The sequence below is a fragment of the Prunus persica genome, chromosome G1 (genome assembly GCF_000346465.2).
Source record: "Prunus persica cultivar Lovell chromosome G1, Prunus_persica_NCBIv2, whole genome shotgun sequence".
Classification (NCBI taxonomy): Eukaryota; Viridiplantae; Streptophyta; class Magnoliopsida; order Rosales; family Rosaceae; genus Prunus; species Prunus persica.
In genome coordinates this window covers 26,866,528-26,893,813 of record NC_034009.1, presented here as the reverse complement: position 1 = coordinate 26,893,813, position 27,286 = coordinate 26,866,528, and the positions used below count along the sequence as shown (strand labels likewise).

Sequence of the window (27,286 nt, the reverse complement as noted above, 5' to 3'; positions counted from 1 at the left end):
TGACATGTTATATTATAAGACTGTAAACGGAAGTGTAACCTAAGGTTTCTAGAGAAGATAATCAACCATAACATCGATGGCAAGAAGGGGAAGAAGAGCATATTTCATTCATCAATTTGCACTTTCCAGTTTACAGTTACACATCATGCTCATAGTTATGGTTTCCTTTTCTCGATCAAAAAGATTTACAATAGCCTGGTTACTGGTTGGTTAGCTATCTTCCTTCGTAGCCAAAGTAGCTTTGGGCCCATATTTTGAGAACACATCGTTAAGCACAGCCTTCTCCTTGACCTTTAACCTGCAACATGATCAACAAACTTAATGTAATTTTTCCATTAAAAGAAGAAATAAAAACAAATGAAAACTTCTGCAAAAAGTAGTTGATTACCTCTTGGCAGATCCCCCCACAGTCAATTTTGGAACCTTCACTGTTTTTTCTTTCACAGTTAGTTTCTTCTTAGGAGACCTTTCTGCTTTCCCTTTCACAACCGGCTTTCGGTGAGGAAGCTTCTCTTCTTTACTCTTGGAAAGTAGCTGCTTTGAGGAAGATGAATGTGCTAATAAGGACTCAGATTCTGTCCTTAATTCCATGCTATCTCTATCTCCACCATTTAGGTCTGACCTACTGGTAGAGTCCAGATTCTCTATGGCATCTTCCAGTTCTGGTCCCACAACCTCAACATCAGAGCCTTCATATTCATCAAGTATGGTCTCCTCCCATGTGTCCAGGGAAGAATCATCAAAGTCACAATCAGCTCTCTGCATATTATCTATGGCATCATCCAGTTCTGGTCCAACAAGCTCCACATCAGAGCCGTCATATTCATCAGGTATGGTCTCCTCCCATGCATCCAAGGAAGAAACATCCAATTCAGCAACAGCTTTCTGACCTCCTCCCAGTCCAGAAACAGCTAGTCGAGGAGCAGTATGGTTATCTGTTGATTTTTTCTGCTCATAATTCAGGGCTTGCGAATCTACAAACTCGCATTTTATCTGTTTCTGAATTTTACCAAATTGAACACTCTGAGAAGAGAACATTTCAACAAACCTGCCATGAGAGGAATGCCAATCATTTCAGATAATAGAATGCCAGCAAAACAATAAGATTTATCCCACTATGCCTAAGATCAAAAGGCAAATGTTAATATGCATGCTTGATAGTGTTCTCAAATCTCAATATGCATACTAGAAAGTGTGCCCTGTAACCTGTTCTACATTAATATACCACACCTATCCACATTCATAGCCCAAACTTTTGCACTTTCTCATCAATCACTACCTTTTTTCATATTCTTATAATTGTTACCAGCAAAAGTTTTAAAATTTGAATTCCATTTCATAACTTTAAACATAAAACATACCTAGTTGCATCCTGCTCAGACTTAAAATGAACAAAAGCAAAACCCTTGCAAATGGGGTCCTTAGTTTTCTTGTTTCCAGAAACCGCAGGGTTTATGCTAAGCAAACCAGGGACTAATTTGAAAGCTGCGCTCAAATCCCTATGTATGTTCTTCTTCTTTGGAAGGTTCAGCACACGAACTCTAACTCCAGCTGGAACCACTTCTTCAGCTGCAAATGCAGTAAAATTGAAGTAAAACATTCAATCGTAAATTAGAGAGTGGGTGGCTGAGTGTGATTTAGAGCCAATGAAGACAGACGCAGACCTTTGTTCTTGTTCTTGCTTTGGTCTTGCTTGGAATTAAGGTTTTCAGGGTCGTCTGAGAGCTTAGTGAGATTCCCAGCCTGCGCTTGTCTACTCTTCTCCATTTCTTCGAGCAGCTTCTCTTCAATTGAAATGTCGTACTCTTTGCCTTCGCCAAACCCAAGGGGCTTCTTCTCCAGCCACTTCTTCATCTTCCCAAACGGCACAAACGTATCTTCTTCGTCGTCACCGTCGCCACCCAACTCATCATCCGAGCCGTCCAAGTCCAAGTCCAACTCCTCATCATCAGAGTCGTCCATTTCTAAGATCTCAACGCCGCCTTTTCGCTGCTTTTTTCGGGCAGAGACTCCGGAACCACTAATTCTCTGGCCATGGACGCCGCGAAAGCCGAGAATTGTGCGTTGGGTTTGTTGAATGGGAGAGAGGAACAAGCTGGTTTTGAAAATAGTGGTGAGGAGCGAAGAGGTTGAAGATGCGTGTGGGAAGAAGGCCAAGCCCAAGTGGGTTTTGTATGGTGAGAATGAGAGGCCGGTGGTGGAAAGAGACTTGTAATTGCAGGAAGGTGAAAACCTACCGGTGCTTATCATCTTTGTCGCCCAGGCTCTTCCTGTTCCCCCGTGCTTTCTGTGCTACTGAGCAAAATGAGTCAGTTCCTACCCCTTGATATTAGTCAGCTGTATGTTTAGTATTAAACCCCAAACATTGAGGACATAACAACAAGGTTTCGTGGTGTAGTTGGTTATCACGTCAGTCTAACACACTGAAGGTCCCCAGTTCGAGCCTGGGCGAAGCCATACCTTTGTTTTTTATTTTTTGAGACTTTCACTTTGGTGTTAGAACATCTTAGAAGAGTCTCCAAATTCTAGCTTAAATAGTTAGAAAGCTATTATAACAAACCACTTAAGGGTGTTTTCTCCAGCAATGCTCTCTATTTTAGTTAATCTAAAATATTTTTTTTATTATTTTCTCTTTCTTTTTTTTTTTTATAGGAAAAAAAGAATTACAACCGGAAACTACGGGGGCACGCAGGCCCAACCAAGTCAAAATAGAAAGGAACAGAACAGCTTAACGGAAGACCCCTATCCCACAACCGGGACGGAGTAAGACTATGGCCTAAGCTAGCAACAGCATCTGCAGTAAAGTTGGCCTCCCGAAAAATGTGCTTAAAAGAAATCTCTTCGCAATAAGAACTGAGCAACCGAATGTCTTGCACAAAGAGACTTATGCTCTAGGGAACCGAAACCAGATTATTAACACAATCAATGATAAGCTTTGAGTCACCTTCCACCAGGATCTTTCGCCAACCCTTACGAATAGCATGAGCCAGGCCATCCTGAAGAGCCAAACACTTTGCGACTGTAATAGAAACTTGACCAGAGTTTTTAGTGCCAGCTAAACGAACATTACCATTCCAATCACGAATTACAAAACCAGTTGCAGCCAGATTACCACGCACCAAACCATCAAAATTCACTTTAACCCAGTCTAGCGGCGGTGGTTCTCACTTGATGTTAACCTTTCCAGTAGATTTCTGGGGCGGGCAAGAGTTAATTTTCCAGTAATCTAGCCCAATGCGACCAGCCACATTTAGTACTCTAACTGGATGGAGATCGATGTCTTTAAAAATGCAGTTGTTCTTGGCTTCCCAGATCTGCCAGCATAAAAGAAGAGCTTTGGAAAGAACGTTTGGGCCATCAACAGCCTTGGTATGAGGTAGCGAAGCCAACCACTCAATGCCATCAAAATTCTGATGAGCATAGTTAGGGAAAAAATACGTGCATCTCCAGATATTCACTGCAAACTGACACTCAAAGAATAAGTGGTTAATAGTCTCCATATGATTCTTACACAGAGGGCATTCTGGATTGATATTAGGTAAAAAATTTGTAGAGATGGCTTCTAACTTGCAGTCTTTTCCAAATGAGAAGCCACGAAAAAAGTTTGACTTTAGGGGGAGGATTAAACTCCACATTTTCTTCAAAAGGAGGGCTTTTGGGTGACTCTGTTCATCCTGCAGTTGTAAATTGTAAGCAGACTTTATAGAAAAATTTCCATTAGGGGCAGGCCCCCAGATAAGCTTATCTTGAAGAGGATAAAAGGGCAAAGGAATGGTCAGAATTTTTTCTATCACATCATCATCAATCACTTGAGAGAGCTTGTCATAATTCCAAGCTTGATTTTGAATAAAGTCAGACACTTTAGCATTTAAATTAAGATTATTTCTAAGGAAGACAGGAATTAGATCTAACAAAGGAAAAGGAAAGACCCAATTAGCAGTCCAGAAAGGAATGGATTGCCCATTACCAACAATCCACCTTATACCTTTGTGAAGCACAGAGCGCGCCTCAAGGATGGCTTTCCAAGTCGAAGAATGTGAAGTCTTTTTAGCAGTCACAAGAAAACCCGCATTCTTCAAGTACTTCTTCAACATAATTTGAGCCCACCAATTGGAAGAATCAGTTAAACAGATCCAACCTAATTTTGCTAAAGCCACTTTGTTGAAAAGAGCCGCAGATCTGACCCCAAGGCCTCCCAGACTTTGAGGCAAGCAAATGTCTTTCCAGGCCACATGGGGAACTTTAATGCTATTGCCCCAGAAGAAACGTCTACAACAGGAATTCATTTCCCTACAGACTTCTTTAGGGCACTTGAAACACGAAAGAGTGTGGTTGGGGACACCCGTAACACTAGCCTTGATTAAAGTGAGCCGCCCCACCCTAGATAAAGTTTGGGCCTTCCAGCCGGCAAATTTGGATCGAATTCTATCTATCATCATCTTGGCATTAGCAGGATCTTTCCAAAAACTGATATTGTGTATGCCAAGGTAGCGACCAAGAGTGGTTTTATGCTGAATCTGCAAGAGGTTGCTTAGAGCATTTCGAGCTTGAGAATGGACATTACCAGAAAAATAAACAGTGGACTTATGAAGATTAATTCTCTGCCCTGACACTTTGGCAAAATTATCCAATAAGCAGTTGATATTTCTGGCAGCCATAGCAGTTGACCTGGCAAAAATAAGACAATCGTCAGCAAAAACCAGGTTAGAGATCCGATCACCTCCCTGGGAAGAGAGAAAACCCACATGAGTTTTAGGATTCTGAGCAAGTGAATTAAAATGTCTTATAAAAAGTTCCATGCAAAGAATAAAAATGTAAGGGGATAGGGGATCTCCTTGACGAATTCCTCTAGAAGCCTTAAAATGGCCATAAGGAGAACCATTAATTAGCATGGAAAAAGAAGTGCTTGAAACACAATTCATAATGCGAGCACACCAATCATTGCTAAAACCAAACTGATTCAAGCAACCTCTAATGTACTTCTAATCAAGTAAATCATAAGCTTTTTCAAGGTTAATTTTAATAGCCATAGCACCCCTAGAACCTTTCTTACGTTTAAAGTCATGGAATAGTTCATGCGCAATAAAAATATTGTCAAATATGGATCTACCAGGGGCAAAGGCTCCCAGGTTTTTGGAAATGCACTTTGCAAGGATAGGCCTAAGCCGACTAACAATTATTTTAGTGATAATCTTATACGAAACATTGCAAAGACTTATCGGTCTAAAGTGGTTAACAGACTCTGGAGAGGCCACTTTGGGAGGGAAATATTGTCGGAAAGAAAATCATTGACTAAACATTTAATTCAATGTTTAGTCTTGTCCCAAAACTTCTGGTAGAAGATAGCTTGTAAACCATCCGGCCCAGGCACCTTAAGCGGGTCAATACTCTTTAAAGCACACTCCAATGCTAAATCTGAGATAGGAGCCAAGATATTCTCATTATCTAAACTAGTGACACAAGGCTCAATTACTCGGAGAAAGTCCATCATCAAGTGATGATTAGGGGGGGCTGCTCAGCCGTAAATCTAAGCTTAAAAGCTTGAACGAAAGCTTCCGGAAGGATATCACCTTCAACCCACAGACAATTAAGATCCCTTACTCTAAGAATTTGATTTCTTTTTCTTCTAATAAGAGCTTGAGTGTGGAAGTATTTAGTATTTTTATCACCCAACTGGAGCCAGTTGGCTCTAGCTTTTTGGGCATAGAAAACCTCTTCATGTTCAAGCAAAATTTTTAACTCAATGTTCAATTTGAAGTCTTGGTCTAACAAAAAAGGATCATAGGGATTTTGAGCCAATTGCTCTTGAATTAAGACTGAGTTTTCTTGGGTGATCCTGAGCTTATGAAAAAGGTCTCCAAACACACTTCTATTCCAATTTTTAAGTTGGTGTTTGAAAGTATTACAGCAAGTTTGGATCTATTGGGCAGCATTTCCAACATAAGAGCAATTCCAAACCTGTGAAACAACTTGGTGAAAATCCTTATGGGCAAGCCACATGGCTTCAAACTTAAAAGCTTTAGGGATTCTCCTAGAGATTTGATTACACTTAAGGAAAATTGGACCATGGTCCGACCTCACAATAGGCAAGTTTTGGAGCTCATAATGAGGGAGAAGTCTCATCCAATTCGGGTTGGCAAGAGCACGGTCTAGTCTTTCGTAAATAATGGTGTTGTCATGATGCCCATTACACCAAGTAAAAGAGACACCAGTAGCAGCCAATGAAACAACTTCACAGTCATCTATAAACTTATTGAAATTTCTCATGGCCTGAGAGGTTCCAAGAGAACCACCCACCTTTTCATTCATAGAACAAATACTATTAAAATCACCTAGCATGAGCCAAGGGTGATTATTTGTTGGTTTTAAAGACACAATTTTTCTCCAAAGATTGCTCTGTTTGGCTTTTTGAGGGTAAACATAGATGAAAGTTGTAGTCCAACTCTTATTAGTAGTTATATCTTGTAACACACAATTAATATAACGCTCATGATAATTCAAAATACTTATATTAAAGATAGCAGGATTCCACATCAAAATAATCCCCCCACATTGCCCAACAGAGGGGATACAAAAACTACAATTAAAACCCAGCCTCTGGACCAAGTGATCAGCCTGATCACGAGAGGCTCTGGAATCTAAAATGCACAAAACATCTAAGCAAAGAGTATTGATATAAAACAGAGTTTGGAGAATAAAGCCACGCCAGGCACTGCCTCGGCTATTCCAGACTAAAATCTTCATGGATTGGGGTTGAAGTCTTCGTGGTCAGAAGGGTGAAAAACCTCCAGAATTTCAACACTAGGTTATGAATCCTCCGGTGCTTCTTCAAAGATCTCTCTAGCTCTCTTCTTAGGGCTCTTAAAAACCTTAGCATTAGAAGAGCTATGCTCCTCCAGAGAAAGGCTCGGATCCGACACCACCATCTTACCCTTATCCATCCTACTAGGCCCGTCATCCTTAAAAAAGACTTTAGGAATCGGAGCAGAGCTATCATCAGTAATTCTAATCCCTCTCGCCACTTCCTTGAAGGTTCTACCATCCCTCATAGCTCCTTTACCTTTCCCTTTGCGACCCGACACCACTGTCCAGCCCACCTCTTTTTCCTCAGTATTCTGCAGATTGTCTTCCTCAACCTCTTCACCATTCTCATTCTTATGGATATCGTCAACCGTAATCGGTTGAGGAAACACAAGGATTACATCATCTTGCAGATTCCTACAAACATCCTCATCTAGCACCAAATCCTTAGGGAAGAAACTAGGTTCATTGTTTAGTTTCTCCACTTGGAGATAATTTTTGTTAGAGATTTTGGCAGGGCAATCATGATCCGACTCTTTTTTCTGGCTGCAATAAAAACATATCGTAAACAGAACTTCATAACTGATATAAATACAAGTTTCTTTTGGTTCATCTCCAAGAATGAGACACCTTTTCAAGGGCTTGGTTAAATCCACTTCCAAGCAAACCCAAACAAACATACTCTATTTTCCCACCATGGAAGCGTGGTCAATGCAAATCGGGGTCCCAAGGATGGAGACCAAATCACTTAAAACTTCAGGGTCCTTATAGTGTAACGGCAAGAAAGGAATTCTCGCCCAACAGACAATGGACTCAACAGCTGCATGGAAAGGAGTGAAGTCAAGTCTCCACCTTTGCAACGCAAAAATTGACCTTGGACAAACCAAGGTCTGTGTTTAAGAACAAACTCTACATCCTCCACAGCTCCAAATTCAATCTTATACCAATCTCTACCAATGTGATTGACAGAGACTTCTTCTTGCTGGTCTTTCTAGTCATTTTTCAGTCCATTCCTAATAGCCCTCCCAGGAATAGGAACGCCAAAAACTTTCCTAACAAGACAGAAAGCTTCGTAATGACTCTGCACTTTAGAAGCCAGCGCAATAGTAGATACCCTAGTTTCATTGTTTTCCATGGTGAAGGTAAAACGGCCCTTGTGAATTCTGGAAGGTTCACGAGGAGGGGTCATCCTAGTATCAAGGGGGGATCTAGGACTGGTACTACGAGACCTAGTTCGAGAAGAGCTAACAGCAAGTTGGGGATTCATATTGACACAGAAACACAGCTTAAAGCAGAGGTCGTAGGAACAAAGGAAGTGTTTGAAGCATATAACAAAACATCTCCACATAACAGTATAAATAAGGAACGAATGCATGAAGTAATGATTAACCCAAACAATCAACCACCAATGCATGCAAATGCTTGCAAGTGAGAAAGAAGGAACTTCCCCCAAATCTTGAAATCTCCACATTGTAGCAGAGCACGCATCATAACTCAACTGGTTTATCATGTAAAACTGGCTATTGGTGTTCTCCGTGTAATCCTGGCCATTAGATTGAGTTTCCATTAGCTTAATTATGCAAGAGTAATAATTAACCACTTTTACACAATAATAAAAATAGGAGATTAGGATCCTTCCCCAATAGAACCCATCAGAAACATTCTCGAGGGGAGCAACCGACGCCATCGAGTTCTTCACCGTCACAATTATGTGCCCTGCTTTCCTTTTCCATCCAAGAATTTTGCATTTCCATACACGTTTCCATGATTGTATCCTTTATGAAAGAAGAACATTGAGCAAGTCGAAACCTACTTGAGATATTTAGCACCTTTTGAGATGGTCCTCCAATCAAATCTTTCGACTCTTCCTCTTCTCCTTTCTAAGCCTTTTTCTCTTTCTTGTTTTCTAGTCCCCAAATTTTTGAGTCCTAATCGTGCCCTAGTTCCTTTGTCCTCTTTTCCCCTCCAGAGAGTCTCTCTCATATCGCTTTTTCTTTTGATGAAATGATGTGTTGGTAACTTTGAAACTACTTTTATTTTCTCTTTCTCTTTCTCCCTCTTTCTCTTGTAAATTCAATATATTAAACAAAAAAAAGTAGAAACCCAACCCCACAAACCTCCCAAATGTCCCTAATAGAGAGCCAAGTAGGGAATCTGCTGGAGGAGGATTTTCCTTCTTTTTAGCCAAAGTAGCTAGGGATGAGAGGATAGAGAGTCCGTTGGAAATGCTCTTAAAAGGTGTTTCCTTCGGCAATGTTCTCTGTTTTGGCTAATCTGTAATATTTTATTATTATTTTCTCTTTTTATCTTTCTCTTCAATTTCGCGAGCCTCCCTTTCTCTCTCCTCTTTGCTAGATGTAGAGAGCCAAAAGTTGGTTCTCCAAAATAGAGAGCCAAGTAAAGAGTCTGCTAGAATGAGAATTTTCCTTCTTTTTAATCAAAATAGCTAGAGATGAGAGGATAGAGAGTCTGCTGGAGATGCTTTTAGGAACATACTTGCATCATTCCCTCAGAGCATCTCCACCCATAAGGGCTAAGTCTAGGGTAAGGGCAAGCAAGGGCTGCCACTATTCACGTGAATAGTGTCAGCCTTGCCATTTGTGGTTCCACCTATGAGGGCTAAGTCTAGGGCAAGTCTAAGGCAAATACTATTCATTGTACTTTATTTTCTTTTCTTTTTTATACTTTAAACTATTAATTTTGATAATCTTTTGTAATTAAATTTTCGGATTAGATTTTTGGTTGTCACGTGTCCGTTATTTTTCAGAAAAAATTTTCGAATGAGAATCTCGATTGCCACATGTCTTATTCCAGATAAAATTTTCAGATATTCATTAAAAAAAAATTATAATCTCATATTTCAGATAAGATTTTCACCCTTTAAAATTCCCATGTCAGAAAAGATTTTCAGATATTTTTAAAAAAAATTATAATTTCAGATTTCAGATAAAATTTTCACCCTCTAAAATTGTGTCACGTGTCCCATGTTAGATAAGATTTTCAGATATTTTTAAAAAATTATATTCTCAGATTTCATATAAGATTTTCACCCTCTAAAATTGTGTCACGTGTCATCTCTATCATCTGAATCCCTCTATAAAACTACACCATCAACTCATACCTCTCACACTATCTCTTATCTATTCCTTCATTTCTCAGATTTTACAAAACATATTTTACTCTCAATGTCAAACTTGAGGAGGGTGTTGGAGAGGCAACAGAAAGAAATGGAAGAAATCAGGCGTAAACGTGCTGAAGAAGATCGGGACGGCGATAAAGAAGAGGAACAAATGCTTGTAGCAGCGGTGTGTATGCTTAATCAATCAAGGCAACACCGTCGTCGTCATACCCCGAATGTAAACAGACATAGGGAGTCTCAGGGTAAGAATATCTTGGAGGATTACTTTATCTCAAATTCGTTATATCCTGTTTCTAAGTTTCGAGAGAGATATAGAATGCAGCCACATTTGTTTCAAAAAATCATGCATGATATTTGTAATTACGACACATACTTCATTCAAAAGCATGATGTTGTTGGAGTTTTGGGTCTTATCCTGGAGCAAAAACTTACAGCTGCTTTGCGGATGCTTGCTTATGGGGCATATGTAGAGTAGGTGGATGAGATTGCAAGGATGGGAAAGTCTACTATCCTAGAGTGCTTGGTGAGATTCTGTGATGCAGTGGAAAATTTGTACACGAGGGAGTACCTTCGCAAACCCACGCCGAGGGACCTGCAAAGGCTTCTACAAAAAAGGAGAGGCTCGAGGTTTCCCAGGAATGATTGGAAGCATCGATTGCATGCACTGGCAGTGGAAGAATTGTCCTACTACATGGCAAGGAGAGTACGGGAATCGAAAGGGCAAAAAAAGTATAATTTTGGAGACCGTAGCTTCATTCGACTGTTGGGATTGGCATGCCTTCTTCGGGGTTGCCGAATCTCAGAATGACCTCAATGTCCTTGGTCAATCTCCGGTGTTCGACGAGGTATTGTGAGGTCATTCCCCCCAGGTCATATACCAAATCAACAATACCGTATACTCTGGTGCGTACTACTGTTGAAATAAAAAAGTTCATTGACAGCAAATTAAATTTTGGCCCAAGTTTAAAGAAGTTGAGCCCATAGATAAAATGGTGTTGTGGACTTGTTGCTAAATTGGTTTAGGCCCAAATGAATTAATATTAATATTTTTACAAGAAAATATTAAGCAGTAACAGAACATGTACGTTGAGGAGTGACTGGAAATGGGAAGTTACTCCCACCCACACAATACGTGAGGCCATAACTGGCTCCACTCTGTCAGTTCCTCTAAGTCTATAAAAAGGGACTAAAGGAGGCAAAGAGACGGAGGAGAAAAAAAAGCACCAAATTGCTGCAGAAATACACAGAAAGGAAAAAAACTGCTACAGAAATCCAAAGAAGAGAAGCAAGCAAAAGAGATACGAAGCTCTGTCATAATACCATTCAGAAGGTATAAACAAATTCATTTGAGTATCCTTTTATGTACAACTGACTTGCAGGCAAAAAAACATGTATGTGAGGCCACCGTACAGAAGTTTGAACTTCCTCCATGTTTGATATCAAGAAATGTATCATATCAACAGAGACTTCAGCAGTGGAAAAATGCAAACAAATCCTCCCAAATTGGCAATAGCTGTGCTACTCACACAAAGAGAGCTCTCACAAGGACCTCTCTGTTGTGAATTACAGATGGGCTTCTGCAAGAACCCCACTGTACAAGTGCTGTGAACACCTTGTGAGTGTCCATAGGCACATTGTGGTACTCAGAGAAGACCTTGCGAGTGTTCTTGAGTACCAAAAAAATAGAAAACATCAACAGACCAGACGCTTTGTTACTTGCCCAACCCACCTTCAGCAGAGCAAAAATTCTGCAAATTGGAGAAAGAACAGGGGCCAAAACTTGCTGCAAATGGAGAAAAAAATCAACAATCTTGTTTTAGTCTCATAGTTTGGCATAAACAGAAGAAAATATAAAAGAAGATATTAAAAGACAGACAAAAATTAATGATTGCCAGAAAGCTTACAGAGACTGATGATTCACACCCACGAAGGTCACCAAAGCAGCATTCCTCTGCAACAATTTGCAGAAACCACAAAGGGTTCTCACTCTGTCACTGGCACTATGATAGCCCTTCCCAAAAGATCTCAGTCTGCAATCAAATGAAGAAAAGAACGCACCAAAGCATCAGCAAACAAAAAGGAAAGGATGGAGGTCATAGCCAACAAGAAAGGCTCTGTTGCTCTGTCAAGACGAATAATAAAAAATAAGCAAAGGAGCCATGTAAAGGCTCGTCTGAATACACTGCACCACTTTGAGGCCATATGTCCTTGAAAATTCTCCTCTCTATGAAATCCAACTCGTACACTTCACTATGCTAGCTTGGAGGCTACAGCCAGTTGGGTGGTGGAACATGAAAATCATCCAAACATAATGCCATCAGTACTAGTCAACACCAAAGTTGAGGCTCCAAAACCTTCTCTCCCATCAGAGCAATTGAAAGCCAAACAACAAGAGCTTAGGGAGAAAGCTCGCAAGAAGAAAGAAGCAAAGAACGGAAAAAGAAACAAAACAAGGAAGAAAAAGCCAAAAAGGGACAAAGCAAAGGAAAAGTACCTTTGTACTTTGACAAACTGACGTGTTGCCTTTAAGCTCCCATATTTCCAATGGGTTATGTAGTCCAAGTCTGCCTTCAAGTTCCCAAGACCTCAAATTAATATTTTAATGGTTTATGTAGTCTGACAGATAGGAGCAAAGCAAAGGTCTTGCCTTGGTTTTGGCGTCTAAGACTCTAGGCTCCGTATTGATTGTGGCAGATGAGTGGCTGAAGAGATATATAATTGGGTTCAGTTTGAATTGATCCAGATAAGGATGGGAGTGGCTCAGTTTGGATCGATCTCTACTACTCCAAATAGATATCGATTTCAAATGCAACTAGCTCTCAAAGTTTTTTTCTGACATGGACCTTCTATTTATGGACCAACTAAAAGGCCCGAAAAACAAATTGATGGGTCGACAAAACAAATTACCCATTAACTCTCAAAAGCCCAAAATATTTAATGGGTGGTCCAAATAATTTATGTGGTTAATTGATTAATTTTTAAATCCTCAAAACCATATGTGAGTAAATTAATGGGCTCATTAAAATGCCTATTAATTTTCTTTAGACATACTCAATGAAAATAATGCAGGTGCTTTTGAGTAACAAACAGATAGACAAAGATATTCAAGAGGTTTATGTTCAAAAAGAAAACTGTTTTCTTGTCAGACCAAAACTTCTCCAAGTCAAGCACAAGAGAATTAATTTGCACCCCTCAATTTCCCTGGAGCCTTGGAGTCTTTAACAAATAAAGAAGAAAATGAAGGCACAAGTGGGCAACAAGCCTTTCTCTGGCGTCCTGCAGGCCAAGCTAAATGGGACTTTGCCCCAGCAAAAGCTCCAGTTACAAATCAAAGAAGGAATGGACTGCCGTTGTTTAGTGAAAAAGTAAAGGAAGAAAGTGGGGTGAAAAGTTTGTTGTTTAGTGAAGATGTGATAATAGCAAACCCAAAGCCCAACTAATTGGTTTTGCTGGACATGCAGAGACTCGCATGTTCCCAGCCAAATATCCAAAAATCGTCAAAGAAAGGATGAAGGGCAAGTGGGTCATCTTCCAAATTCAAGTGTTCGAACAGTATAACAACTCTCACATGTTTAATGGAGCCAACCATTGACAATTCTCAAGTGCTAGAAAATACCAGTTAACAACCATCAAATAAAGTTGGATGGACCTTTTCCTCAAATCGAAATTGGTCCGTCCAAAATTCCCTTCAAAATAAAAACGTATCAATGAGCAAATAATTGATACGAAGATCCCAAATTTCTCAAATGGTACAAAATCATTTCAAATTTCATTATGAGTTATCTACCCATGCAAATTTCAGTGAGATCAAATTCAAATCTCTGAAACAACAAATTCTTTCAAGGGGTCATTCATTCTTTGAAAATCCAATCAAAATTTCTGAACTACGTCTGGTTTGATTCCGCCAAGGATACGTAGGCAATTTGGAAATTCAATCCAGATACGACCGCAAGTCCAAACAGAATCCCTGGTGTCCTTAACCAAATTCGCCCCAAACACTTTTCCAACCACAAAATCAAATTGAATCCCTGGTCCAACCACATTCATCCAAATTCCATAAAATATTTCTCATACCACAAATTCTTTCAAGGGGTCATTCATTCCTTGAAAGTCCAATCAAATTATGTGAGAACTACAAAAGGCTTGATCCCCAAAATGGGGTATGTAGGCAGTCTAGGATTCCCTGGATGCAGCTGTAACATCAAATCAAATTCCATTATTTATTTCATTTTTCATATTGGAATCAAAGGGTTTTCTCTTTATAAAGAGATTATAATTAAGAGATATTTTTTATCTTGAGTGGGTCATATTCAATTAAAAATAAAAACTCCTATTTGTAAATAAGAGTGAGATTATGTTGGGTGAATTTTTAATTTCTTTATTACACTTTTTATCTAACATAATTTTTGGCACGCCCGGTGGGACCCATTCTCCCTTTCATCTCCAATTATTGATGAAATGAACTGATAATGTTTTTGTTATGTCTTTTCTTTATGTAACAGGAAAACGACATGGCACCACAAGTAACTGTATACTTTCATAAGCTTCCTGCTGGATCACCAAAACGTGTCGGTCATCGAGTCACCTTCACTGTGGATCATGCACCGGTTGTCAACGATGTTCCAAAGGCTAGCCCAAAGATCTGGACCAGCAAGGCTTTCGTGAAAGTCACTAAGACTCAACTGACGAAATCCCCATCCAAAAATTCCATAAGGAATGCAAGGAAAAGGGTTGCACGAGCTTTCAAGAAGAAAACTGCACAAGCCAACGCATTTGAGCTCATTGAAACTATCCCGGTTGTAGCTGTTGAGACACATGTATCCAAGACCGCCAAAAGCATTCGATGCAAAGTCAATGGTTCAATCGCAACTCCGATTATTACTCAAATTATGATTGGTTCAATTCCAATCACCTTAACTACCATCGAGTCCGTAATGGTAATCACTACCTAGGAAGATGAGGAAGTTTCACCCAAAACCCCAAAGGACCAAGATTCTGAGTCTCATTTGAAGGTTGCAGAGGAATCAATAAGGCTTCCACACTCTGATCATAAACAGTCAGAATTGTCCGACCCAAGCAAGTTTAAAGAAGACTCCAAGAAGCAAACTTTGGAGGCCCAAGATCACTTGATACAGGGGGCAAGTCCCAAGTCTTTAATTATTTCAAGATCATACACAGGGCCAGTCACTCGCGCAAGGGCTCGGGCTTTATCACTTCAGTCTCCTGAGGCGATACCTCTCCAAAGGAACAAGTCGGATTGTCAAGAGCAATTAATAACCAAATTCCAAGGGTTATATATAAATGAAGAAAGTGAAAGTTTCGAAAATATGCCTGTCATGGTGACCGGTACAACAAGTGTAGATGAACAACTTCTTGATATTCAAAGAAAGCTTGCTGAAAGGGAAGCAGAAGTGGCAGCGCTAACAGCTCAATTAGCCGCCAAACTTATCGTAGATAGCGGAAAGAAAGATGAAGAAAGAAAGGAGGAAGAGGTAGGAGAGAGTTCTAATAGCCAAATAACTCATCAAGATATAAAGACTTTGATTGCAGAAGGAATCCGCGAATTCCAAATGTCTATATCACCACCTATCCTCGGATACCGGAAGCCTTATCCAGCTCATTATGACGCGTTGCCTTTCCCCAAGGGTTATCAGAAGCCGACTTTCGATAAGTTTGATGGGATGAGCGGCTCTCCACATGAACATTTAGCTCACTTTTCCTCTGCATGTGGAGAAACTTCACAATCAGATGCTTTGTTAATAAGGCAGTTTGTTCAATCCCTTAAAGGGTCTGCTTTCACATGGTATACTCAATTACCTCCGGGTTCCATTGTAACGTGGGACGACATGCAGAAGGTTTTTCTTTCACAATTTGTCAGCTCAAAGAAAAAAGTCTCACTCATAGATCTGGCCAAAACCACACAAAAACCTGGGGAGAGTGCAAATGATTTTATTATGAGATGGAGGAGTCTTAATCTCCAATGTACTGAAAAGATCACCGAGCAATCTGCAGTGCAGATGTGTTATAACAATCTCCTGCCAGAAATTGCAACCTTTGTTGCAACAGCAGAGCCTCAATCGTTCGACGCATTGGTATCAAAGGCGAGTAACGTTGAAATACAAATTGCTCGTCAGAAGACAATAACAAAAGTCCAAATTGGGGAAAAGAAGAATGAAGGCAAGAAAACATTCAAGAAAGGGGAGTCAATGGCTACTTTCGTCAAAATGGACAAGAAAAATGACAGAGGAAAAGGGAAAGAAGAAACGAGGAGACTCACTCTTAAAGAAAGGAAGGAAGTCAAGTATACATTTGATGATGAGGATGTTGAAACTATCTTGGATGAGCTCCTCGCAGCAAAAGCAATCAAACTTCCAGAACCAAAGCGCCCTGCAGAAGTTGATAAGACTAATGATTCTAAATATTGCAGGTACCACCGGATCGTGAGTCATCCATTAAGAGATTGCTACGTACTTAAAAACATAATTCAAGAAAAAATCAACAATCATGAGATAGAGGTGGATTCATCTTCAAAGCAGCAAACCGCAACATCTAACATGATTGAGGGTGAACTTATTCCTCATGTTTCCTTGCCAGAAGGAGCTATACCTGTAGGATTCCATGTCGACAATGAGGTTACAGTCGTTCATGCATACCCTGATATGCCTCGTTCTAGAAATCCTAATGTTCCTACCTTGTATGATCTTATGACCGCACCTAGCCTAGATGTTTGGGAAGATTCGTCAGACTTTTCCGATGAGTCCCAAAGTGAATGGCAAACAGTTGTCAAAAGAAGGGCTAAAAAAATTGTCAAACATTCCTCGGTGCTAAATTCATCCACTCGCCATTGTGTAAAAATTACGAGTAGGTCATCTTCGAAAAACAAGAAATTGAAAAAGAAGATTTCAGAGAAACCGAAGACCATACAAGAGAAAGAGTATGAACAACAACCAAGGGCATCAGTTACCCTCGCTGAATTTTTACTTGCTAGTCTCCTCAAGAAAAATTACGAAGGAAAGGAAGAATGCCTTACTTGTTTCATGACTTCGTATAAAACCTCTGAAGAAGCAGATCAAACCACGCTGCATACAGCACCAGTCATTCCTGATAAGTTAAAAATGACAGAAAGTCCAATTTCTTCAAAAAGTTTTGCAGTAGAAATACCAGTTAAAGCAAGTAGCTCTAGATCTCAGGAAAGACAAACTTGTGCCGGGGACCAATCACAGCTTGATATGTTGGCTCATTTGAAAAGTATCCCAGCTTTTCTTAATATTTATGATGCTATGCAAATGTCAAAGGAAATTAGAGAAGCACTCACTGTGGCTTTAATGAGCCCCGAGATGTTCAGAACCAATTTCGAACCAGCAAACGCGGCTATTACATCACCAAAATATTGTGCTTGTTGTTTAGCAAGCATCACATTTGATGAAAATGATATGATGCTTGGATCTGAGTTCCACAACCGACCACTTTATGTTAGCGGAGAGGTTGGAAATACATTGATCAACCGAATTTTGCTTGATTGTGGCTCAGCAGTAAATCTTCTTCCTTTAAAGACACTTCATATGATTGGAATGAGTGCACGACAGTTGTCTCCATCCATGCTGACGATTCAGGGTTTCAATCAAGTCGGACAAAGAGCCATGGGTACTATAGCATTGCAAATGGAAATAGGGGAACTCTATTCCGATGCCCTTTTTCATGTCATTGACGCTGACACATCTTACAATGTCCTATTGGGGCGCCCATGGCTCCACACATATGGCATTGTTCCTTCTACATTACATCAGTGTTTTAAGTTCTTATCAAATGGGGAAGTCAAAAGGGTCTCTGCAGATGCTGATCCGTTTGGTGGTGAAGAAGTTAATTATTCAGATGCAAAGTTCTATAAATCACCAAGCCTTACCTTTCTACAGCCGCAAAATACAGAAAAAGCCAGGCAAGAGCTGAACATAAAAACGGGAGGAGTATCAGGGTCAACAAAACCGATCAAAATAAAGATCACAATGCCTTCTGGTGTTTTCCCAAATAAAGAAAAGACTTCAAGGATGGCTTTCAAATATTCACCAAATGACCAAAAAAGGACAAGTCAAAAAGCACTGATGTCAGTCCAAAATACAATTGAGACGCTTATGACGACATACACTCAGCCACTACGCAGGATTAACTGTTCAATCCCAGGGGGCAGTATGATAGTCTCAACTGTTTTAAAGAAGAACAACAGTCGGCATAACCACATTGTCTTTAATGGAAATCCGACTGTTTCGAAGAAGAACAATAGCCGACGTAACCGTGTTGTTTTCTTTGAAGGAAATAAGTCTATGAGGACATCATCTTCAACTCCATTGAAGATAAAATCCAAAAAGGGCAAAGTCAAAAAAAACTGCATTGACGTCTCAGTAAAACAAGAAAATGGCATGCTCAAGGTAAAAGGTCCAGAAACAGGAAGAGACGAGTTAGTAGTTTTGACTGACTTTGAAAAATCTTTGTTTGCTGAAACTGAGCCAAGCAATAAACCACCCCGTATTTCAGTTTTTGAACGGCTTGGGAACAAAGCAAATAATTATCCCACTCGCATCTCAGTTTTTGAAAGACTTGGAGGCATTGATACCTCACAAAAACTTCAAAAGAGTAAGAAATGGAGAGTCAAGAACAGCGTGATGACAAGTTCAGAGCAATCCAGAGATTTTGAGGCTGCTCAAGTTAACTGTGTCTCAATTGCAGATGATAACCCAACAAAAAATGAAGAGCATGAAATCCAAACTCCTGATAATGAGCCTGTGGAGTTTATTGATAATGTTCAGTTAGCACCATCCCAAATTGAAGATGGAGGTCAAGCTACTGTGGATGAACTACAAGAAATTAATCTTGGTACAAATGAAGAGCCTAAACCCATTTTTGTGAGTGCCTTACTAACTCCAAATGAATTGGAAAATTATAAGTGCCTTCTTCAAGAGTACCGAGATGTGTTTGCATGGGGTTATCAAGACATGCCTGGCCTGGATCCTAATGTAGCAGTACATAGACTAGCAGTATCAAGTCAATGTCGTTGTGTGAAGCAAGCTCCACGACGTTTTCGACCAGAGCTACAGGTACAAATAAATGCTGAAATTGACAAGTTAATAAATGCTGGGTTCATTCGAGAAGTCCAATATCCTACTTGGCTCGCAAGCATTGTCCCTGTAAAAAAGAAGAATGGTCAAATACGTATCTGCATAGATTTCAGAGATCTTAATAATGCCTGTCCTAAAGATGAATTCCCCCTCCCAATCACTGAATTATTGGTAGATGCAACGACTGGATTTGGGGCTTTATCCTTCATGGATGGGTTTTCAGGATATAACCAAATCAAAATGGCACCTGAAGATGAAGAGGTTACTGCGTTTCGAACCCCAAAAGGGGTTTATTGTTATACTGTGATGCCGTTCGGTTTGAAAAATGCTGGTGCGACATACCAAAGAGCCATGACAATCATTTTTAGCGACATGCTACATAACACCATCGAATGTTATGTGGATGATCTGGTTGTAAAAACCAAAAAGAGAGAGCATCATTTAAATGACCTGAAACGGGTGTTTGATAGGCTCCGAAAACATCAGTTAAAAATGAACCCTTTGAAATGCGCATTTGGGGTGACGTCAGGGAAATTCTTGGGTTTTGTAGTGAGACACCGTGGGATCGAAATTGACCCTTCCAAAATCAAGGCAATCCTAGAAATGCCTCCTCCTCGAACCTTGAGACAGTTAAGAGGTTTGCAAGGAAGACTAGCTTACATACGGAGGTTCATTTCGAATCTGTCTGGGAGGTGCCAGCCATTCACAAGGTTGATGAAAAAGGACACACCATTCATATGGGATCAAGCATGCCAGAATGCTTTTGACAGCATCAAAGCATATCTTCTAAAACCCCCAGTGCTAATGGCACCAATTAAGGGAAAACCCTTAATATTATACATCGCCGCACTTGAACGCTCACTGGGGGCAATGCTCGCTCAAGAGAATGAAGACGGAAAGGAGAATGCACTTTACTATTTAAGTCGAACATTAGTGGGGGCAGAACGAAACTACACCCCCATTGAAAAGGTTTGTTTGGCTTTGATTTTTGCTGTGCAGAAATTACGACATTATATATTATCACATGGCATTACTTTAATCTCCAAAGCAGATCCTCTCAGATATCTCATGGCAAAGCCAGTGCCTTCTGGGCGTTTAGCAAAATGGTCTCTTTTGTTATCAGAGTTTGAAATTAAATATGTATCCCAAAAGGCAATCAAAGGACAGGCACTAGCTGATTTCCTGGCTGCACACCCCGTGCCAGATAATATGGAGTTGCCAAATGATTTACCAGATGAAGAGGTATTTTCTATAGAAATCTCACCATGGCAACTTTATTTTGATGGAGCAGCTAGAAAGAAGGGAGCGGGGGTAGGCGTGGTGTTCATCACACCATCAGGGGGCTTGATCCCCTACTCTTTTTCTCTAATGACACTCTGCTCAAATAATATAGCAGAATATGAGGCACTCATCATTGGCCTCGAAATTGCACTTGAAATGAACATCAACTGTCTGCATGCATTTGGAGATTCACAACTAATTGTCAAACAATTGAATGGCCAGTATGCAGTAAAAAATGAAAACTTGGTTCCGTACAATGACAGAGCTAAATATTTAATGACCCAATTTCAAGACGTTCAAATTGCCCACATCCCAAGGTCAAAAAATGACAAAGCTGATGCATTAGCAAATCTAGCAGCATCTTTATCTCTCCCTGAAGAAAGAGACATACAAGTTACTATTGGAGAACGTCATCTACTTCCTTCAGCTTTCGATCGGTTGAGGGAAAAGCATGAGGTCAATATTGTTACAGTTTACGAAATTGAAGAGGGCCCAGATTGGCGCCAGTCCATGATAGATTTTCTTCAACATGGAAAATTACCAACTGACCCAAGGAAAAGAGTTGATGTCAGGCGTAGAGCCAACCGTTTCATATATCTAAATGACACTTTATACAAGAGATCCTTTGATGGAATACTCCTTCGGTGTTTATCAAAACAAGAAGCAACTACTGCCCTTTTGGAAACTCATGGAGGTGTCTGTGGTGCCCATCAATCTGGACCCAAGCTTGCAGCCCAGCTAAAAAGATTAGGATATTACTGGCCAACCATGGTTCAAGATGCGATGAAGTTTTCAAGTAATTGCAAGGCATGTCAACTACACGGAGATTTCATACACCAACCACCTTTGCCTCTTCATCCAACCATTTTATCTTGGCCATTCGATACTTGGGGATTAGATGTCATAGGCATCATAAAGCCTAAATCTTCTCGCCAACACCAGTATATCTTAGCTGCAACAGACTACTTTTCAAAATGGGCAGAAGCAGTGCCTTTAAAAGTAGTGAAAGCAGAAGATGTCGCAAATTTCATAAGGACACACATAATTCATCGTTATGGCGTACCTTCCAAAATCATTTCAGATAATGCCTTGTACTTCAAATGCAAGACTATGGTCAAGCTCTGTGATAAGTACAAAATCCGACATTCATTTTCTGCAAGTTATAATCCACAGTCCAATGGTCAAGCTGAGGCATTTAACAAGGTACTTTGCAACATTCTCAAAAAGATGGTTTCAGGAACCAAGAAAGATTGGCACGAACGTCTCCCGGAGGCGTTATGGGCTTACCGGACGACTGTCCGCACAGCAACTGGATGCACTCCATATAGTTTGGTCTATGGGTCAGAAGCAATATTACCATTGGAAATCCAATTACCTTCTTTGAGGGTAGCCACACATTTAGTCAACCCCGATGAAAATATGAAGGTCAGACTAGCTGAGCTAGAAGCATTGGATGAAAACCGCCTCTATGTGCAACAAAAACTCGAAGTTTACCAAGCTCAAATGGCAGGTGCTTTCAATAGAAAGGTCAAATTCAGGTCATTTTCCGTGGGAGATTTAGTTCTTACCATACGAAGACCTATTGTCATTACTCGAAAGATGCATGGAAAATTTGCATCAAAATGGGAGGGACCCTACGTCGTCACTAGGGTTTTTGCTAAAGGTGCTTATGAACTGTCAAATCCTGAAGGAACATGCATCTACCCATGTGTAAATGGGAAGTTTGTAAAGAGGTTCTATGCTTAAACAATAGCCCGTTGGACTGAAAACCCGAAAGGGCAGTTCAAGCAGAAATTAGGGCAAAAAAAAAAAAAAAAAAAAGATTGAACTACGTGCGGCTTGATCCCTCAAAAGGGGTACGTAGGCAGTCTAGTTTTAACACTAGATGCAGCCACAAGGATCACATAACCAAAAAATCCTCCCTCAAAATCCGGGAGTGAACTACGTGTGGCTTGATCCCTTCACGGGGTACGTAGGCAATCTAGTTTCACAGCTAGATGCAGCCATAAAACACAAATCCTCCCTCAAAATCCGGGAGTGAACTACGTTTGGCTTGATCCCTTCACGGGGTACGTAGGCAATCTAGTTTCACAGCTAGATGCAGCCATGAAACACACTTCCTCCCTCAAAATCCGGGAGTGAACTACGTTTGGCTTGATCCCTTCACGGGGTACGTAGGCAATCTAGTTTCATAGCTAGATGCAGCCATAAATCACCAAAACATTCCTCTAATTGTATTGGCATGAGGTGAAATTGAGTTGCCAAAATAAAATATTATGCGCAGCTTGTCAAAATTAAATAAATGATTCGTCAGCATTATTATTCATGAAGAAAATGATGGAGAAAATAACAAAGTCCAAAAGATGTCAATTACAAAGAGATGATGCTCTATTAGGACTTATTACAAAAAGGAACCAATGAAGCAATCATTTTTTGGATTTCCACTTCCTGTGACTTACAAGAGGCTTCGATATGCTCAATTTCGAGAAGCTCTTTTTCACCGATACGTGACTGGCGAAGCTCTTCATCCAACTTGTTTAGTTTCTCCAGGGAAGTTTTGGCATCTTTGATCTGACAATTAAGAGAAAGCTTTCGTGAATCATGTTGTTCTCGAAGTATACGAGCTCGTTCCTCTGCCTCTTTAACAACAAACTCCTGAGCATCTAAGTCTTCGAGCTCTCGAGTAAAATTCGATAAGTCTGAGTCAACTACCCTTTTGGAGTTTAAACAATCATCATGACGACGAATGAGATCGCGAACCCGAGTACCTTGTTCAACAATTCTGGCGTTCTCAGAAATTTGCAAGGCACGGCAGAAAATTTGGTCAATTGTGTTAACAAACCATTCAAGTTCAGTTTTGCCAAAATCAAGAATGTCCAACATTGACCGCAAGACATTGAACACTGACTTCATTCCTTCATGATGAGCAAGTATCTCTGCAGATGACTTAGAAGAATGAAGTTTATCAAAAATACCTTGCACTTCACCAATGATATATACGTGCCTAAAATTTTTCGCCTCTGAGCCAAAAATATCAAAGATTGATTTTTTGCAGCCTTCCAATGATGACATGTCATTAGCTAATAGAGATATGACGTTAACATCACAAGGTGAAGACTTAGCCAATTCTTGCGCCATAGAATTGTCGTCCGGAGGATTCAGTAAGCCTGAATTTGCTTCAAAATTGCAGTTGTCAAGAACCACATCCTTTGTAACTTTGGCTCTCTCAGGACCTGTGCCCAAAGAACCATCGGATTTTGGATAACGAATCCGCTTAAAGTTTACATCTTGACTGCTTCCAGATGAAGAGAAAGTGTCTTCATTTTTTCTACCTGCCCTTTCCTTCCGCCTCTTCCCAGGACAGGAAGTTTCCTTTTGTCGCTTCACATTGATGGATGAGTTTCTTGCTTCCACCTCGGAAATTAAGACTTCCTTTTGTAAGCCAGTGGAAACTTCTTTCAAATTGGATATTACATAAATCGGTTTTTCCTTGAGAGGACGTTTGGACAGGTTTACATAAACAGTCGACACAGACAAACCTAAGTATGACGCGGTATAACCCATCCACCACCGGCAGTACCAATAAGTACATTGCCCCATACGAGTAGAACGCGGAATGAAGAAAAGCGCTGAAGTGTTTCTTCTTAGAAGTGAAGTTTGGGCTCTGAACAAATCCTCAACATTACAATGACTTCTCTTGGAGATACCAAAGCTAAGTTTATCAGAAGGAACACCCTGATCAAAGCCAAATTGGCAAGCAAATCTATTTGGGTGATAGGGCTCCAGCCAAAGTTTGTTATCAACCCTTATAGGAAGTTTGGATGTACGCATACAAACTAACATCTCAAACCGGTCATCTGACAGTTTTTCATCATCCATAAAGGTAAGGCCATCCTGCTCATCAAAAGCGCTGGGACGATATCGCATGGAGATGTCACTTCTAAAAACAACTCTAGCCTTTGAAATGTCCATATCGTTAGCAGCAATACCAGCATACCTAATTAAATGAGGGTAACTAGCTGGAAATTCAATATCATTATGGCATCTATACAAACAGGGGAAATACTCACCCATCCACCCAATGACGTAATGAACCGGAAAACAAGCTAAAGAAGTACCAGGACCTCTCGGACAAGTGACAGTTTCCCCAAGGCCATGATATATATAGCCTAACACAGTCGGTGCAATTGAAACTTTTATTCCTCGAGCCATCAAACTGGCCATGTAAAAAGTTTCCGGCCTTATCCGAGAGCCTCTTGACGGCAGAGCAAATCTGCTAAGAAAGAATGCTAGGAAGGCAGTTAATTTTCCTTCAGTTGATATCTCCAGATTTAATTTTCGAGCCATCAGATTTTCTCTTGGTTTCAAGATGTTTCCTTCACCAAAACTTCCATAAAGTATTTTCCCTCTGAAAAAATGTGCAACCCACTGGTCCCAGAATACACATTTTTGATCATAAACTGAGCAGAGCTGAGAATAAATTAAAAGAAGTTCCCGAATGGTCAACGGATACATCGCTTCACGCTGCAAATCCCGATTTGGAGGTATAAATTCCTCATAAGGAACTCCTAAAATGGGTAGACCCCCAATAATCTTTAGGTCGTACAACGATATTCCCATTTCGCCATTTCCTTGGTGCAAAGTGTTGGTCAAAGGACCCCACAACTCCAGAAAGGCTTTCCAGACATTTAGCGAATACATATAAGGGTAGCGGGAAACAGCTACAGCACCATAGATTTCAGCACGTAATAATTCCTCTTTGAAGTCTCGTAAAATGGCCTCAGTCCATTCTAGGATGCCAGGACGAAACTCTGCTAAACCGCGAATACTTAGCTCACGCCCCCAATCTGTTTTGTTCTTGAGCATTTTACATAAAATAGGAGGAAAATCATTTTTATGGCCAACTTCAGTGTCACCATCGGTATTATTGTTGACCTCCATCAAAGTGCAGGCTTCAAACTTTGAACCGTGAACTCGACAAACTTTAAGAATTCCATCATCAGGAATAAACTCGCAATATCCAGAGTTCACATTCTCAGTGGTAAACCAAGTGACTCTATCCTCAGGAGGTACATCAATTTGAACTGAATTCAAAGGCATAGACCTATCATATTCTTGACCAATTGGAAGCCCTTTCTTATCAAGCACTCGTTGGACGTATAATTGACCATTTGCATCCATACCTGAAAATTTTGCAATATGTGTTAGTCCAAGGTTATAAATTTTTATCAAGCCTCGTACGCATAAAGGAAGTTACACGAACGATGCTTGAGGGGGCATCTGTTGAAATAAAAAAGTTCATTGACAGCAAATTAAATTTTGGCCCAAGTTTAAAGAAGTTGAGCCCATAGATAAAATGGTGTTGTGGACTTGTTGCTAAATTGGTTTAGGCCCAAATGAATTAATATTAATATTTTTACAAGAAAATATTAAGCAGTAACAGAACATGTACGTTGAGGAGTGACTGGAAATGGGAAGTTACTCCCACCCACACAATACGTGAGGCCATAACTGGCTCCACTCTGTCAGTTCCTCTAAGTCTATAAAAAGGGACTAAAGGAGGCAAAGAGACGGAGGAGAAAAAAAAGCACCAAATTGCTGCAGAAATACACAGAAAGGAAAAAAACTGCTACAGAAATCCAAAGAAGAGAAGCAAGCAAAAAAGATACGAAGCTCTGTCATAATACCATTCAGAAGGTATAAACAAATTCATTTGAGTATCCTTTTATGTACAACTGACTTGCAGGCAAAAAAACATGTATGTGAGGCCACCGTACAGAAGTTTGAACTTCCTCTATGTTTGATATCAAGAAATGTATCATATCAACAGAGACTTCAGCAGTGGAAAAATGCAAACAAATCCTCCCAAATTGGCAATAGCTGTGCTACTCACACAAAGAGAGCTCTCACAAGGACCTCTCTGTTGTGAATTACAGATGGGCTTCTGCAAGAACCCCACTGTACAAGTGCTGTGAACACCTTGTGAGTGTCCATAGGCACATTGTGGTACTCAGAGAAGACCTTGCGAGTGTTCTTGAGTACCAAAAAAATAGAAAACATCAACAGACCAGATGCTTTGTTACTTGCCCAACCCACCTTCAGCAGAGCAAAAATTCTGCAAATTGGAGAAAGAACAGGGGCCAAAACTTGCTGCAAATGGAGAAAAAAATCAACAATCTTGTTTTAGTCTCATAGTTTGGCATAAACAGAAGAAAATATAAAAGAAGATATTAAAAGACAGACAAAAATTAATGATTGCCAGAAAGCTTACAGAGACTGATGATTCACACCCACGAAGGTCACCAAAGCAGCATTCCTCTGCAACAATTTGCAGAAACCACAAAGGGTTCTCACTCTGTCACTGGCACTATGATAGCCCTTCCCAAAAGATCTCAGTCTGCAATCAAATGAAGAAAAGAACGCACCAAAGCATCAGCAAACAAAAAGGAAAGGATGGAGGTCATAGCCAACAAGAAAGGCTCTGTTGCTCTGTCAAGACGAATAATAAAAAATAAGCAAAGGAGCCATGTAAAGGCTCGTCTGAATACACTGCACCACTTTGAGGCCATATGTCCTTGAAAATTCTCCTCTCTATGAAATCCAACTCGTACACTTCACTATGCTAGCTTGGAGGCTACAGCCAGTTGGGTGGTGGAACATGAAAATCATCCAAACATAATGCCATCAGTACTAGTCAACACCAAAGTTGAGGCTCCAAAACCTTCTCTCCCATCAGAGCAATTGAAAGCCAAACAACAAGAGCTTAGGGAGAAAGCTCGCAAGAAGAAAGAAGCAAAGAACGGAAAAAGAAACAAAACAAGGAAGAAAAAGCCAAAAAGGGACAAAGCAAAGGAAAAGTACCTTTGTACTTTGACAAACTGACGTGTTGCCTTTAAGCTCCCATATTTCCAATGGGTTATGTAGTCCAAGTCTGCCTTCAAGTTCCCAAGACCTC

The 27,286-nt window shown here is 40.3% G+C and overlaps 1 protein-coding gene, 2 long non-coding RNA genes and 1 other non-coding gene across 7 annotated transcripts; 1 reads left to right on the top strand and 3 right to left on the bottom strand.

The window, feature by feature from the left end:
* LOC18793535 lies at window positions 78–2,346 on the bottom strand. The gene is made up of 4 exons (XM_007222655.2): window positions 1,665–2,346; window positions 1,362–1,569; window positions 389–1,048; window positions 78–298 (listed from the first exon to the last, which is right to left on the bottom strand). The coding sequence occupies exons 1-4, from the start codon at window positions 2,248–2,250 to the stop codon at window positions 211–213; spliced, it is 1,542 nt and encodes a 513-aa protein (XP_007222717.2). The 5' UTR covers window positions 2,251–2,346; the 3' UTR covers window positions 78–210.
* Window positions 2,384–2,457, top strand: TRNAV-AAC. The gene has a single exon. It is a non-coding gene; the product is annotated as a tRNA-Val (tRNA).
* Window positions 10,946–12,520, bottom strand: LOC109946664. 3 transcript variants are annotated; one of them, XR_002269759.1, is made up of 3 exons: window positions 12,435–12,520; window positions 11,845–12,207; window positions 10,946–11,723 (listed from the first exon to the last, which is right to left on the bottom strand). It is a non-coding gene; the product is annotated as an uncharacterized LOC109946664 (long non-coding RNA). The 3 variants fall into 3 exon arrangements; XR_002269758.1 differs by having other exon boundaries at window positions 11,845–12,294; window positions 12,435–12,489; XR_002269760.1 differs by lacking the exon at window positions 12,435–12,520 and having other exon boundaries at window positions 11,845–11,970; window positions 12,129–12,399.
* On the bottom strand, window positions 26,011–27,286 carry LOC109946694. 2 transcript variants are annotated; one of them, XR_002269786.1, is made up of 3 exons: window positions 27,193–27,286; window positions 26,603–27,052; window positions 26,011–26,481 (listed from the first exon to the last, which is right to left on the bottom strand). It is a non-coding gene; the product is annotated as an uncharacterized LOC109946694 (long non-coding RNA). The 2 variants fall into 2 exon arrangements; XR_002269787.1 differs by having other exon boundaries at window positions 26,603–26,965.

What these genes read in the sequence shown, in the direction of transcription:
- LOC18793535 (XM_007222655.2), bottom strand. Translation starts at nt 2,250, where the DNA reads ATGATAAGCACCGGTAGGTTTTCACCTTCCTGCAATTACAAGTCTCTT. An exon ending in AAGCAAGAACAAGAACAAAG is followed by an intron (nt 1,570 to 1,664) that starts GTCTGCGTCTGT and finishes CTGCATTTGCAG; the next exon opens with CTGAAGAAGTGGTTCCAGCT. An exon ending in TCTGAGCAGGATGCAACTAG is followed by an intron (nt 1,049 to 1,361) that starts GTATGTTTTATG and finishes CTCTCATGGCAG; the next exon opens with GTTTGTTGAAATGTTCTCTT.